Consider the following 15,211-nt stretch of genomic DNA (forward strand, 5'->3'; position numbering starts at 1 on the left):
AGGAGCAGTCCTGCCAGAGTGATGTGATATTTCCCTATTCCTCTAGGGAAAAGAGGTCAGCTTCTAGGCCTTTACTGCCAGACATCTGTCAGCTGGTTAGAACTGGGTACATTTTAACTCATAGGCTTTTGTAGTAATATGAAGATTCCAGAGACTAAATTCAGTTATCAAGCCCTGATTTGGTTTAGAAAGTACAGCATCTTTAAATAGACCCTTTACTTTGATAAAGATGACAACAATGGTTAAACTATCTGTGGGCAAGATTTCTAATCCATTGCTCACTGATATTTTTGCTTAAAAACATTAGAGAAATAAATTACAAAAGGTATACAAATACAAGACCAATTTTTTATTACTAGAGAGAGAAAATTATATTCACAAAATCACTCTGTCAAACTACTGTAGATGTTTCTAAATGTTATTCTCAGTTGCTATGCACATCTCATCTGGAATGTAACAAACAGTTCTTGGATCTGGGATGCGCTTTGAGTAGCATGGAACAGAGTTTGCATACTGGAGGTCTAAGGGCTAAATTCAGCTCACGTTTGTGTGTAGGTTGGCCCAAACAGTTTTTAAAAAATGGATTAAAAATCCAGAGATTTTCACAGAAAAATCCAGCTTTTCCTGAAAAGCTTTTTTCCTCAAGCCATGTCAACAATTGGGTAGAGCTGTCCCTTTAAGCCCAGGACACAGCCTGCTATTGGCCACAGTTCCAACCTACCCCTAGGCAGAGTTACTGATTTGACCTACAGGCTTGGCTTGGCTGCAAAAAGCATTTGAATCTGTGTACTCCTTCTAAAGGTTTCCCCTTGAAATAGGCCTCATGGGTATTTCCTAGCCTTCTCCTAGGGAAAGACCACACTGCAAAGGTCATAGGACCCCAACCAGGGCAATGTGGTTCTAAGACTAGAGGCTGTGGTGTTAGTATAGAGTTTCTGTGAATCCTTGTGTGCCTCAAACATTCTCTCTGGATTAGTGGATAATACACCTCAGATCTATATGGGTTAAAGTCTTCAGATGCATGCAGATGCTATTTTGATGAATATAAAATTCATTTAATAATTTATAAATGTTACTGATAAGTGTTACTACTAGTTTTTTGTGACTTAATTTTTCTTGGTTAATAGACATAGAAAGTAAAACTACTAATGCCTTACTGCCTTTAAAAAATGTTCAAGGGGCTTCCCTGGTGGCGCAGTGGTTGAGAGTCTGCCTGCCAATGCAGGGGACACGGGTTCGAGCCCTGGTCTGGGAGGATCCCACATGCCGTGGAGCAACTACGCCCGTGAGCCACAGCTACTGAGCCTGCGCGTCTGAAGCCCGTGCTCCGCAACAAGAGAGGCTGCGATAGTGAGAGACCCGCGCACCGCGATGAAGAGTGGCCCCCGCTCGCCGCAACTGGAGAAAGCCTTCGCACAGAAACGAAGCCCCAACACTGACAAAAATAAATTAAAAAAAAAAAAAAGTTCAAGAGGGGATGCTCCGTCATGAAAAAGTTAGGGGACTGCTGTTCTATAATAGTTGTCATCTTCATGGACTTCCCTGGTGGTGCAGTGGTTAAGAATCCGCCTGCCAATGCAGGGAACATGGGTTTGATCCCTGGTCTGGGAAGATCCCACATGCTGCAGAGCAACGAAGCCCGTGCGCCACAACTACTGAGCCCATGTGCCACAACTACTGAAGCCCTCACGCCTAGAGGCCATGCTCTGCAGCAAGAGAAGCCACTGCAATGAGAAGCCCGCGTACCGCAAGGAAGAATAGCCCTCACTTACTGCCACTAGAGAAAAAGCCCGTGCGCAGCAACGAAGATCCAACGAAGCCAAAAAAAATAAATTGTTGTCATCTTCAGACTCTTGTTCATGTACCCCCTAAAAATGACAGCTACAGTTTTGCAACATAAGTTGAAGTTGTTGCAAAGGGTATAATATCCAGTGTACTACAAAAATTTAGAATAAAGCTGTTACATCACTTTAAAAAATATATCCAGTGGTATCCAAATACCATAGCAATCAGATACCTATCATCATTTACTTAAAAAATACATGAACAAGCTTTTCTTAAACACCGGCAGCCTTTACGTATATTTTTCATTGACTTTATATGGCCATCCTTATAGGGCTCATAAAATAAATATAAGTTTTAATTTAAAAAAATTCTATGTGATTACATGGCTTTTAGTATTAAATTTTTATTGATTATATATTCTAATAAGGTGACTATGGCTTTTCTTCCAATTAGCTTATCCATGGATGACTACTGCTTCCTATTACTAGAGTGAGCATTGATTCTCTTCTAGTTTTTGTTCATACACTTGTGTGCGCACAAGAACGGTTATCATATGACCAGGTAGATGGAAATGGAAACTGTTTTTTTTTTTTTTGGAGGAAATGGCAACATTTTATTTTATTTTATTTTATTTTTTTATTTTTTAACATCTTTATTGGAGTATAATTGCTTTACACTGGTGTGTTAGTTTCTGCTTTATAACAAAGTAAATCAGTTATACATATACATATGTTCCCATATGTCTTCCCTCTTGCGTCTTCCTCCCTCCCACCCTCCCTATCCCACCCCTCTAGGTGGTCACAAACCACCGAGCTGCTGTGACAAAGTGAGAGAGTGGCATGGACATATATACGCAACATTTTAGAATAATTTTAAGGTGTGTTCCCCTCCTGCCACCAAAACTGGTGCTCATTTTGCAGGTCAGCTACTTTTCTTGTCAGCCGTGTGGCCAAAGGGAGGAAGAATGTCTCTCAGACTTCAGCTTTGAGGAGGAAGAGTTCAGATTGCCAGAACTGGACTAGCACTTTCGAATTTCCCAGAATGCCAGGTCCTGTGGTTTCCTTGGGAAGCTCTGCATCCTTCCCAACCCCCCGCCACCCCTGGGCCGCTGGAGTTTGGGGCCACTCGGGTCTGCAGCCCAAATCCCGCCTCATTGTTTGGGGCCAGGGAGGGCAGGGAGTGCTTGGGAAGAGGGCCCGGCAGGAGGTAATTGTCGCCTTTGCAAGGGGAAGGATGGCTTGCGCCCTGGGGACTCTGGGAAAAAGGCCCACTCTGGTGGCGTGGATTGGATCTCCGCATGAACCTAATAAAGGTGGTGGAACTAAACACGTCATAAATAACGGGTGGGACGTTAGGCGGGGGAGGGGCGCGCGGTTGCTAACGTGAGCCCTGGCATCGGCGCTGGCACAGCAGTTCAGCTCGGACGCAGGATGTGGCTCCGGCTCCTCAGTGGCCTGGGTCACTGCGCCTGGGAGCCGCCGCGTGTTATGTCCCGGCTGTGCCTTTGGTTGCCACGGCTCCTCCTCACGTGGCAACAACTGTGGCTTCTAGTCCAGGCAGTTCAGCCTCCGGGGTGGGCCCTGGACCCCATCCAGGTGACCCCCAACCCCGTGCGGCTGACCGAGGCTTGGTCTTCACACGCCTCAGACCCCCCTCCCAAATTGCCCCATGCCCTTACACCCCTGGCAGCAGCCGGGGGCTTTAATTACTTGACGTCCTCGTCTCCAGTCCAGATGTTGGCCCCGCCTCATCAGGAGTTGACTGAGACTGAGGTTCCATACCTGGACACGGAGTTGGTTGGAGAGCTGCCTGCAGGGCCAGATCAGTTTGCTGTTCCACATCAGGATCTGAATAACAAGCAAACCCAACATCAAAAGCTCCCAGAGGAAGTTCCAGTGCTGGATTGGAATCAGAATCAGGCCTTGGTTCTGCCTTCTCGACACAAAAGTAAGACTAAAAACATAGGTCTAGATCAGGCTAAAGGTCACCAGTCATTTGAAATACTTGTTCCACCTCTAGGTAGTAAGAGCTCAAAACCAATGAAGTTTATTGTTTCACCCCCAAACCCGAAGAAAGATCTAGTTCAGCATCGACTGCTTGCCAAAGTTGTTGAAACTACAGGCCAATTTGAAAAAAAAACTCAGGGTCTAGAACAACAGTTGCAAGGTGATTATTTAGATCCCAGTATGGATGCCTTTTATCGTGAGGACAGCCTACCTACGGATTTTCTGGGGAGCCCAGTTGAACCTCCAGAGCCCCCTGTGGAAGCTGAAATTTCTCCATCCCAGCAGGAGGCCCAAACTCGTCATCCAGAGCGCACTGAGGAGGCTGAATCTTTACCCCAGCACGAGGCCCGGGCTCAGCATCCACAGACCCCTGAGGAGGTTGAATCTTTTTCACCCCAGGCAGAGGCCCGGGCTCAGCATCCAGAGCCCGCTGAAGAGGTAGAACCACCTCCACTTCAGCAGGAGGCTCCATCTCAGCCTTCAGAGCCCCTGAGCAACTAGAAACTTCAAGTCCTCAGGAGGCCCTAGCCCAGCCTTTGGAGACACTTAAGGAGGTTGTAGTTCAACCACTAGCACATCATGGGGTAAATGAAGCTCAGCAGTCAAACTTGTACAATGTCACTGTTAAACCTCTGGATCTGGCACTGACCATAACTCCACAGGTCACTAAAGCGGTTGAACCTTCTCCAGTCCAGCAGGAAAACCCATCTCAGCCTCCAGAGAGCCCCGAGGAGGTTGAACCTTCTCTACTCCATCAAGAGGCCCCAACTCAGGCTCCAGGGTTCCCTACTGAGTATGTACTTCAAATTCCAGTGAGTGATGAGGTAGCATCTCTACCTGGCGTTCAGCGTCACGCTCATTCAAACTTGCCCAGTGTGACACTTCAACCTCTGGATTTGGAACTTACCATCACTCCAGAGCCCACTCCGGAAGCTGAATTTCCTACAGCTCAGCAGGAGGCCCTGGCTCCACCTCTTGAGCATCCTGAGGAGAAGGAATCTTCTCCAACCCAGCAAGAGACCTCGGCTAAGCCTCCAGAGCCTCCTGGAGAGGTTGAGCCTTCACGTGAGTGGGAGCAACCAGCTCCGCCTTCTGAGCCTCCTGGGGATGTTGAACCTTCTCCAACCCAGCAGGAGACCACAGGTCAGCCTCCAGAGCCTCCTGTGGAAGCTGAGCCTTCTCCAAGTGAACAGGAACAACCGACTCAGCCTTCTGAGCCTACAGAGTCTCCTGAGGAGGTGAAGCCAGCAACCCAGCAGGAGACCACAGCTCAGCTTTCAGAGTCTTTTGGAGAAGCTGAAACGTCTGCAACCCAGGAGGAAGCCTCAGCTCAGTCTCCAGAGCCCCCTAATGAGGCAGCATCTTCTCCAACCCAGCAGGAGATCCCAGCTCTGTCTCCAGTGGAGATAGAACCTTCTGCAACCCTGCAGGAGCAACGAGCTCAGCCTCCAGAGCCTTCTTCAGGGGAGGTGGAACCTTCTGCAACTCAACAGGAACAGCCAGCTCAACCTCCAGAGCTTCATGAAATGACAGTTTCACCTCCAAGTCACCATCACGCTCAGCATTCAAACTTATCCAGTGTCGCTGTCAAACCTGCAGATGTGGAGCTTACCATAACAAAAGAACCCACGCCAGAGGTGGAACCTTCTCCAAATCAGCACAAGCCTTCAGCTCAGCCCTCAGTGCCCCTTACTAATGCAGAATTTTCTACAACCCAGCATGAGGCCCCCACGCTGCCTTCACAGCCACCTGAGGAGGTTGAACCTTTGCCAGTTCAACAGGATGCGCCAGCCCAATCTCCAGAAGCCAGTACACATAACAAACCTTCAGTACAAGAGGAGACCCCAGCTCAGTATCCAGAGCATCCTGGAGAAGAAGTTACACCTGCCACAACCCAGCAGGAGACTCCAGATCAGCATCCACAGGCTCCTGAGCTTGTACCTTCTCCACCTCAGCAGGAAGCCACAGCTCAGCATCCACAGTCTCCTGGTGAGGTTGAATCCTCTCCAACCCAGTCTCCAGAGCTCTCTAATGTGACTGTAGTTTTCTCTCCAGAGCATCACATGACAACAGTTTCTCCTCTAGGTCAGGATCAAGCTCAGCTTCTGCAGCGGCCCGATGTCACTGTTAAACCTGTGGATCTTGCACTTATTGTAACTCCAGCGTTCACTAATGAGGTTGAAACTTCTCCACCCCAACAAGAAACCTCGGCTCAGTCTACAGTGTCCCCTGAGCAGTTGGAAGCTTTGTCAGTCCAGCAAGAGGTTTCAGATCAGCATCCAACCCCCACTGAAAATGTTGAACCTTCTCCAGTTCAGCAGGGAGCCCCAACTCAAGCTGAAGAGCTTCCTGAGGAAACTGAACCTTCTCCAAGCCAGCAGGAGAGCTCAGCTCAGCATCCGAAGCCCACTGAGTGGGTTGGACCTTCTCCAGTCCAGCATCAGCACCCAACTCAGCCTCCAGGGGCCTCTACAGATGATGCAGCTCAACCTTCAGTACATAATGAAGTGACATTCTCACCTCTAGGTCCAGGTGAAGTTGAACATCCAGTGTTGCCTAATATCACAGTTAAACCCGTGGACCTGGCGGTTGCCTTAACTCTAGAGCCCACTAAAGAGGTTGAACATCCTCCAGTGCAGCAGGGAGACCCTACTCAGACTCCAGATCCCCCTGGAGGGATAGAGCTTTCTTTAGTCCAGGCGGAGGCCCCAGCTCAGTCTCCAGTTCCCCAGGGGGGCTCAGCTATATCTTCTGAGCCCCCTAAGGAGGTAGTACCTTCTCCCACACAGCAGGAGCTTCAGGCTCAGTCATCAGAGCTCCCTGCAAAGGTGGAACTATTTCCAGTCCCTCAAGGGACCCTTCCTCAGCTTCTACAGCCCCCTGAGAATATGGAATCTTCTCCAGTCCAACAGGAGTTCCCAGACCTACCTCTGGAACCCCTTAAAGAGACAGAACCTTCTCCAGCCCAGCAGGAGGCCTCATCTCAGCCTCCAGCGCCACCTAAGGAGGTTGTAGCACAAACTCCAGTGCATTATGAGATGACAGTTCCAACACTGCGACAGGATCAAGCTCAGCATTCAAACTTGCCCAGTGTCACAGTTAAACCTTTGGACCAGGGGCTTCCCACAGCTCCAGAACCTACAACGGAGGCTGAACATTCCGCAGCCCTGCAGCAGACTGCAGTTCCTCCAACATACCCCTAGGTGACATTTCCAAATCCAGAGCAAGTTCAGGCTCAGCATCCAACCTTGACTGAGGTCACAGTTCAACCTTTGGACCTTGAACTGACCATAAGGCCAGAACCCACTAAGGAGGATGAACCTTCTCCAACCATGCAGGAGACCTTAACCCAGCCTCCAGAACCACCTAAGGAGGTTTTTGTAGCTCAGCTTCCAGTATATCAGAACCCAATAGTTCCAACACCAGATCAGGATCCCACTGAGCCTCCAACATCACCCAGTGTCACAGTTCAACCTTTAGACCAGGGGCTTACCACAACTCCAGAACCTACTATGGAGGCTGAACATTCCACACCCCTGCAGGAGACTATAGTTCCTCCAACATACCCCGAGGTGACACTTCCAAATCCAGAGCAAGTTCAGGCTCAGCATCCAACCTTGACTGAGGTCACAGTTCAACCTTTGAACCACTTACTTATATTAACTCTGGAATCCAGTATGGAGGTTGAACCTTCTCCAACCGTGCAGCAGACCCAAGCTCAGCCTCCAGAGCTCATTAAGGAAGTTGTAGCTCAGTCTCCATTGTATCCCGAGGTGACAGTTCCAGCACCAGATCAGGATCATGCTGAGCATCCAACATCACCCAGTATCACAGTTAAACCTTTGGACCTGGAGCTTACCACAACTCCAGAACCTACTACAGAGTGTGAACATTCTACAGCCCGGCAGCAGACTACAGCTCCCCCTCCAAAACACCCTGAGGTGACACTTGCACAGCCAAGCCTGACTCAAGTCACAATTCAACCTATGGATGTGGAACTTACCGTTACTGCAGGATCCAATATGGAGACTGTACATTCTCCAATTATGCAGGAGACCCCAACTCAGCCTCCAGAGGCACCTCAGGAGGTTGTAGTTTAATCTCCATTCCTGCAGGAGGTGACAGTTCCAACCCCAAGTGAGGATCAAGGTCAGCATTCAACATCATCCAGTGTCACAGTTCATCATGTGGACCTAGAGCAAACCACAACTCCAGAACCCACTATGGAGGTTGGACATTCTACATCCCTACGGCAGACTACAGCTCCCCCTCCAAAACACCCTGAGGTGACACTTGCACAACCACACCTGACTCAAGTCACAGTTCCACCTGTGGACCTAGGAGTTAACATATCTCAGCAACCAAGGCCATCTGAGACAGTTATTTTTCCTTCGACTCAGTATTCAGTATCCACAGTTATTCCTGGTGTAAAATATACCCCAGAAAAGAAGCAGCCAGAACAGAATGCCACCACAAACATCAGCATATGTGAGCTCTGTAGCTGCAAAAATGAGACACTGTCGTGCGTTGTTCTCAGCCCAAAGAAGAAGCTCCACAGAGTGCCTGAGCCAGAACCTAACACCTACAACGGCGCCTTCACCATCATGTAAGAATCGCCTTTCCTCATTTGTTCTCTGCATCCTGCCTGACATGGCAGCCTTTCTTCAGGTCTTCCTGGATCCTCCTTATCTCCCCAATCCACATAGACTGACTTTCTGTTTCCACCTTTTGTTTGTCCATGATTCCTTATCTTCATTCTCCTTCTTACTATTTTTCCCTCTCCTCCAGTCTTTTACCTTTAATTGCCCTTATTTTTTCCTTCTCCATTTTTTACCCCATTATTTAATTCCTTAACATCTACTCTTCTCCCATCTTTATTCCATCTTCTTTACAGCAACATGTCCCTCTCCCCATCTCATTGGTGGTAATACAACAAAGTGGTTAAGAGTAGAGATTCTGGAGCCAGACTACCTGGGTTTGAACCCAGGTCTGTCATTTATTAGCTTTATGACTCAATTTTCTCATCTGTAAAATGGGGATTATGGTAGTCATCATCTCATAGGATGACTCCTATGACTCCTAAATCTCCCAATGACTCCAATCTCAAGGATTCTTTATGTAGAGTATCATGTCATCTGCAAACAATGACAGCTTTACTTCTTCGTTTCTGATTTGGATTCCTTTTATTTCTTTTTCTTCTCTGATTGCTGTGGCTAAAACTTCCAAAACTATGTTGAATAATAGTGGTGAGAGTGGGCAACCTTGTCTTTTTCCTGATCTTAGTGGACATGGTTTCAGTTTTTCACCATTGAGGACGATGTTGGCTGTGGGTTTGTCATATATGGCCTTTATTATGTTGAGGAAAGTTCCCTCTATGCCTACTTTCTGCAGGGTTTTTATCATAAATGGGAGTTTAATTTTGTCAAACGCTTTCTCTGCATCTATTGAGATGATGATATGGTTTTTCTCCTTCAATTTGTACGCAGAATACTCTATGACATGAATCACAGCAAGATCCTTTTTGACCCACCTCCTTACAGAGTAGTCATATGACTAAGTATAATATCAGTCTAGTGCTGGGTGCACAGTTGATCCTCAAAATGGTTGATTTTTCGCCATTACATGGCTGATTGATGAAGCGGCAATTCTTCTGTATTTGGAAATATTCACACCTGAGGGGAGTTTTTCCAATTCAAGGGTCATCATGAGGATGCTTTCAATTGTTGTAAGTGACACTTGTGTTGTTCCCATGTCTAAATATTTTAATGCTGGCAATTTAAAAAGATGAGAATCTTCAACTCTTGTCAAAGGATTACGATTGAGAATTCTTCACTGGAGATGTCTGAAAAAGCTGCTTCTGGTCGCATGCCTTTTGGGCTCTGTGGGCATCCCTTGCTGAATAAAACTTGATGATGGCATAGAACCCAGGACCGGCCACTGCTGCGTTTGGGAAGACTCGGACCGAATACAGAAGGCCAAACTGGGAGAAGACTGTGAACAGAGAATGCTGTAGGGTGGTCCCATGCTAAGTAAGTGCAGGAAATTTCATGCCCAGGAAGCCAAACCGCCCGTTCCCTTATATTCCCCCAGCGCTTCGCCGCAGGCAACTGTGGTGAGCCTGCAACTCCAAACACGTCTCATTTCAGGAACAAGTTTCCCTCTGAAATCCTAAGCATTGAGAAGCATTAGGAGGCAATGCCGTCTGTTGGGAACTACCTCTCAAAACTCTGTGGGGGCGAGCTGACTGCTCAGGTCGGCTCTAGAACTAAGATTCCTCTCAGAGGAGACCACAGACAGATGAGGTGCTGAAGCAGTACCGCGGGGCGCCCAGTTACTGGGGCGCGGGGTGGCTTCCTCCATCCCTCCCTCCGCCCCGGCTCGGCTCACTTGCAAGGCCTCGGCCGTGGGTCCAGAGCTCAGCTCCCACACCAGCAAGGTTTTGTCACCCACGATGGGAACCACAAAAGGTACCAACACCACCAGCCTTGGAAGCAGTGTTTTTAATAGCAATATCATCTTCACGTTTCTCGTTTGCTGCTTTTCATTCTTTATCTCCTTACGAATCATTTGCCGAAGATCTCATCTTGGGCTTGCCAAAAAGCATCTGTGATTAGATACTACTTTGATCCTTTGGCCAGCAAGAAATAAGAAGCCATGTTCTGTAGCCTGAATGTCTGTGTGTCTCCCCCACTGCCCTCCGCAATTCATACGTTGAAACCTAATCTCCAGTGTAATCGTATTTTGAAGTGGTGCCTTTGGGAGGTGATTAGGTCATGAGGCTGGAAGCTTCAGGAATGATATTAGAGTCCTTATAAGAGAGACCCCAAAGAAAACCCTCACTCCTCCTGCCATGTTAGGACGTTGTGAAAAGATGGCCATCTGTGAACCAAAGCAGGCTCACACCAGACACTGTGTTTGCTGGTGCCTTGATCTTGGACTGCCAGCCTCCAGAACTGTAAGAAATGAATTCTGTTGTTTATAAAGCACCTAATCTATGATATGATATTACAGCAGCCTGAACTAAGACACCACCTGACTAGCAAAGGTATTTATTTCAAGTCATTAAAATTATTTGCTTCCTCTATACCTGTTCTAAGACTTGAGTCTTTGCTCTGCATATGTTCGTGCCTCAGGTCAGTGTACTGCAGGATTGGGAACAGGTATAAGGTATGCATTTCTTTCTGCTTTTTTTTCTGGGTAGTGGAAATTTTACTTATTTACTTATTTATTATATTTCTGCTTGTCTATATTGTCTAATTTTTAAAATTGAGGTATAATTGACATATAGCATTATGTTAGTTTCAGGTGCAAATATAATAATGTGATGTTTGTATGTATTATGAGGTGACCACCAAGTAAGTCTGGTTAACATCCACGATCACATATAGTTACACTTGTTTTTCTTGTGATGAGAACTTTTAAGATGTACTCTCTTAGCAACTTTCAAATATACAGTATAGTATTATTAACTACAGTCACCATGCTGTACATCCCCAGGAGTTATTTATCTTATAATTGGAAGTTTGTACCCTTTGACCACCTTCACTCATTTTCTCCACCCTCACTCCCACCTCTGGCAACCACCAATCTGTTCTCTGTAACTATGAGTTTGGTTTTTTGTTTTGTATATTTTTAGTTTCCACATATAAGTGAGATCATATGGTATTTGTCTTTCTTTGTCTGACTTATTCACTTAGCATAATGCCCTCAAGGTCTGTCCATGTTGTTGCCAATGGCAAGATTTCCTTCTTTTTTATGGCTGAATAATTCCTTCTTTTTTGGGGGTGTGCATTTCTTTAGTAAAGTAGAAGACAGGGAGATGAAGATGTCATCTTGATATCAAGCTCTTTCTCAGCCGGATAGTACTGATAGAAGTTGACGAAATTGATGATCTTAAAACCTTTCTGTGCACCTCTTGGAAAAGTCTCTATGTACCTACAGGGGTATATGTGTACCCCAGCTTGAAGGTGGTTGCCGTGGAAAAAAGTCAGGCCTGGGTTCTTGCAGTGAAGGGGAGATACCGGGAGGTCTACGCTGCCAGTGACTATACTAAAAACATATTCATCATGTTGGGATTGTAGGCCCAATTATATCTTGCAGCCTATTCTATGGGAGCTTCCTGTCAGGGCTCCACTAAAGAAATTGTGAAGGGCATCTTTGCCGAGAGTCTCCGGCTCCTTGTGAGGGCTGCTGGTGGCTGGTAGCTGGACTAGCACCTGCAACGTGGGGTTTCATAAGTTATGCTCAGCTTGGTTCTTCCTCTTTCATGGGGAGTCTAGTGAGGGTTGCTCCCCTCCACCTCACCCTCGCCCCCAGCCCCCGATTTAAACAATGCCTCTTTCTTCCTAGGATTAGACAACTGCTTCCCCCATCCCCACCCCCTTCCCCATCCCCCATTGCACAAACTTTCTTTTCAGTTTGTTGTTGTTTTGAAAGAAAGCCAGGAGTTTTTAGAGGAGATAGCTGATAATATTCTCCACTTGCTTTTTCTTCTCCTTTGTTCTGGGGCTTTGTGAGAATTTCATATATGAGCTACAGTTACCTCTGGAGGGTAAGCCAGTCCTCACTGCTTCTGGCCATTTAATTTAATCTCACCAATGAGAATTTTGAGGGCCTTAAGCAGTCAGGGCCACTCTTGAGGTGGTACCCTAGGGGTTTGGGTCCATACACCTGAGAACTTCAGTCTAGGACACTTGAAATGTGTGAAATAATTTTAAGCCAAATTTAATCTCTTACAGGTCTACTGGAACATTTCTCATCTGGAATCATATTGGATTTTTCTAGATATTTCATTCTGTACCAGAAGGCTTCAGTTGCCTCAAAACTGTGGGGAAAAGAAAGAGAATGGTGGGAAATTTTTAAAAATAAATATGTTTTTTGTTGAAATTTTTGAGCATCCAGCCTATGCCAGGCATTTTGTGCACATTGTCTCATTAAATTCTTCCAACATTCATGTGAGGTAGGTATTACTACCCCATGTTGCAGTTGAAGAAAGTCTCAGAAAGCAGGGAAGCTCAACACTTGTGCCATCCTTCGCTCTGTGTTTGCCTGATTGACCCTGGCAATACTTATTACTCAACCTTAATTGCCCAATATATAAGGAAGAACAGAAGTTGGGCATAGATCTACTTTATAAAATACAGTGTATGTGATTACATGTGAGTAAATCTTTCTAGGGTAATGTCAGGGTATCCCAAACTGGGGTCCATCTAATCCTTCTGGTCCCTAAAAGATATTGATTTGGATTTTTAGTGGCACTTCAGCAAGGGATTGAATGTTACTAATATCTCCTGAAGTATTTTGTTGAACGTTTTATGTACCATTTAGGTTTGTTATGTATCTTCCAAAGTAGTTAATGAGACATTTTATGTATCTAACATGATTGACATTTAAAGTCACATGAACAGTAGGGTGAAAAGGGTGAATCTGCACTAATTAGATCAGAATAGGGATAAATAAGTATACAACTCTTGAGATATTGAACACTTTACCTACACTGGTGCTGGTGTCCTTCAGAATAACAAAGCTAAGTAGACTTTGGCTTTATCCAACAAGATGGTAAACCCAGGAGAGAGAACAAGTTTGAGCAGAGAGATGAGTCTGGTTTTAGACATGTTGAGCTTAGGTAGCTTCTGGAAGAGCCAGATGGTGATGCTTATTGGATCTAAGGTTCTAAAACTTAGCAGGAGAGCTAGACTATGATAGTCATTCACACGTAAATGGTTATTGAATCTATTGGAGAGGATGACATCCCTGGGAGAGTGTGTATAAGGAGAAGAGAAGAGAGCCAGAAAACAAACCCAGGGATCATATTAAACTAATACTTTAAAAAAAAAAAAAAAAAAGCCAGCAAAAGACATTGAGAAGAAGTAGCCAGAGAAGAGTAAAAAACAAAAAAAAAATCTTTTTCCTTTTGTTTTTTTTGCAAGGAAGTTAAGAGTAGTGGGAGAGTTGAACAGTATTGAAAGCAGCTAAGAGATCACGGAAACAAAAACCACTCAATTTGGCCTAGAGAGATCACTAGCCATCTGGGCAGGAGTGGTTCCTTGGGAGAAGTAGGGGCAGGTGTGAAACTGCCGTGGCTGAGAAGGGAGTAGATGGTGAGGCTGAGGGGGCAGTGATTGGACATAGCTTTTTAAAAAAATTTTTTTATACAATTTTTAAAGGTTACTTTACATTTACAGTTATTACAAAATATTGGCTATATTCCCCATGTGGTACAGTACATCTTTGAGCCTATCTTACACCTGATAGTTTGTACCTCCCACTCTCCCACCCCTATACTGCCCCCCACCCACTGGTAACCACTAGTTTGTTCTCTATATCTGTGAGTCTGCTTCTTGTTTTGTTATATTCGCTAGATTGTATTTTTTAGATTCCACATATAAATGATATCATACAGTTTTTGTCTTTCTCTGTCTGACTTATTTCACTTAGCATAATGCCCTCTAAGTCCATCCATGTTGCTGCAAATGGCAAAATTTTGTTCTTTATGGCTAAGGAGTATTCCATTGTATATACATACCACATCTTCTTTATCCATTCATCTGTTGATGGACACTTAGCTTGCTTCCATATCTTGGCAATTGTAAATAATGCTGCTATGAACATTTGGGTGCACATATCTTTTTGAATTAGTGTTTTTTGGTTTTTTTTGGATACATACCTAGGAGTGGAATTGCTGGATCATATGGTAGTTCTATTTTTAGTTTTTTGAGAAACCTTCATACTGTTTTCCACACTGGCTACACAAATTTACATTCCCACCAACAGTGTAGGAGGATTCCCTTTTCTCCACATCTCGCCAACATTTGTTACTTGTGTCAGACATAGCTTTTTTTTTTTTTTTTTTTTTTTTTTAAACATCTTTATTGAAGTATAATTGCCTTACAATAGTGTGTTAGCTTCTGCTTTATAACAAAGTGAATCAGTTATACATATACAATATGTTCCCATTTCTCTTCCCTCTTGCATCTCCCTCCCTCCCACCCTCCCCATCCCACCCCTCTAGGTGGTCACAAAGCACCGAGCTGATCTCCCTGGGCTATGCGGCTGCTTCCCACTAGCTATCTATTTTACATTTGGTAGTGTATATATGTCCATGACACTCTCTTACCCTGTCACATCTCACCCCACCCCCTCCCCATATCCTCAAGTCCATTCTCTAGTAGGTCTGTGTCTTTATTCCCGTCTTGCCACTAGGTTCTTCATGGCCTTTTTTTTTTTTTTCCTTAGATTCCGTATATATGTGTTAGCATACTGTATTTGTTTTTCTCTTTCTGACTTACTTCACTCTGTATGACAGACTCTAACTCCATCCACCTCATTACAAATACCTCCATTTCATTTCTTTTTATGGCTGAGTAATATTCCATTGTATATATGAGCCACATCTTCTTTATCCATTCGTCTGTCGATGG

At 45.3% G+C, this 15,211-nt stretch overlaps 1 protein-coding gene and 1 long non-coding RNA gene across 2 annotated transcripts in view; one reads left to right on the plus strand and one right to left on the minus strand.

Annotated features, from left to right (window-relative positions):
• LOC132365315 (uncharacterized) overlaps positions 1-15,211 on the plus strand; it is a 796,238-nt gene that overhangs the window by 30,290 nt on the left and 750,737 nt on the right. The gene's annotated exons all lie outside the window — the stretch shown is intronic.
• On the minus strand, positions 9,604-10,358 carry LOC132365075 (RAD52 motif-containing protein 1-like). The gene is made up of 2 exons (XM_059921790.1): positions 10,179-10,358; positions 9,604-9,798 (listed from the first exon to the last, which is right to left on the minus strand). The coding sequence occupies exons 1-2, from the start codon at positions 10,356-10,358 to the stop codon at positions 9,604-9,606; spliced, it is 375 nt and encodes a 124-aa protein (XP_059777773.1).

The sequence above is a fragment of the Balaenoptera ricei genome, chromosome 4, assembly GCF_028023285.1.
Source record: "Balaenoptera ricei isolate mBalRic1 chromosome 4, mBalRic1.hap2, whole genome shotgun sequence".
Classification (NCBI taxonomy): Eukaryota; Metazoa; Chordata; class Mammalia; order Artiodactyla; family Balaenopteridae; genus Balaenoptera; species Balaenoptera ricei.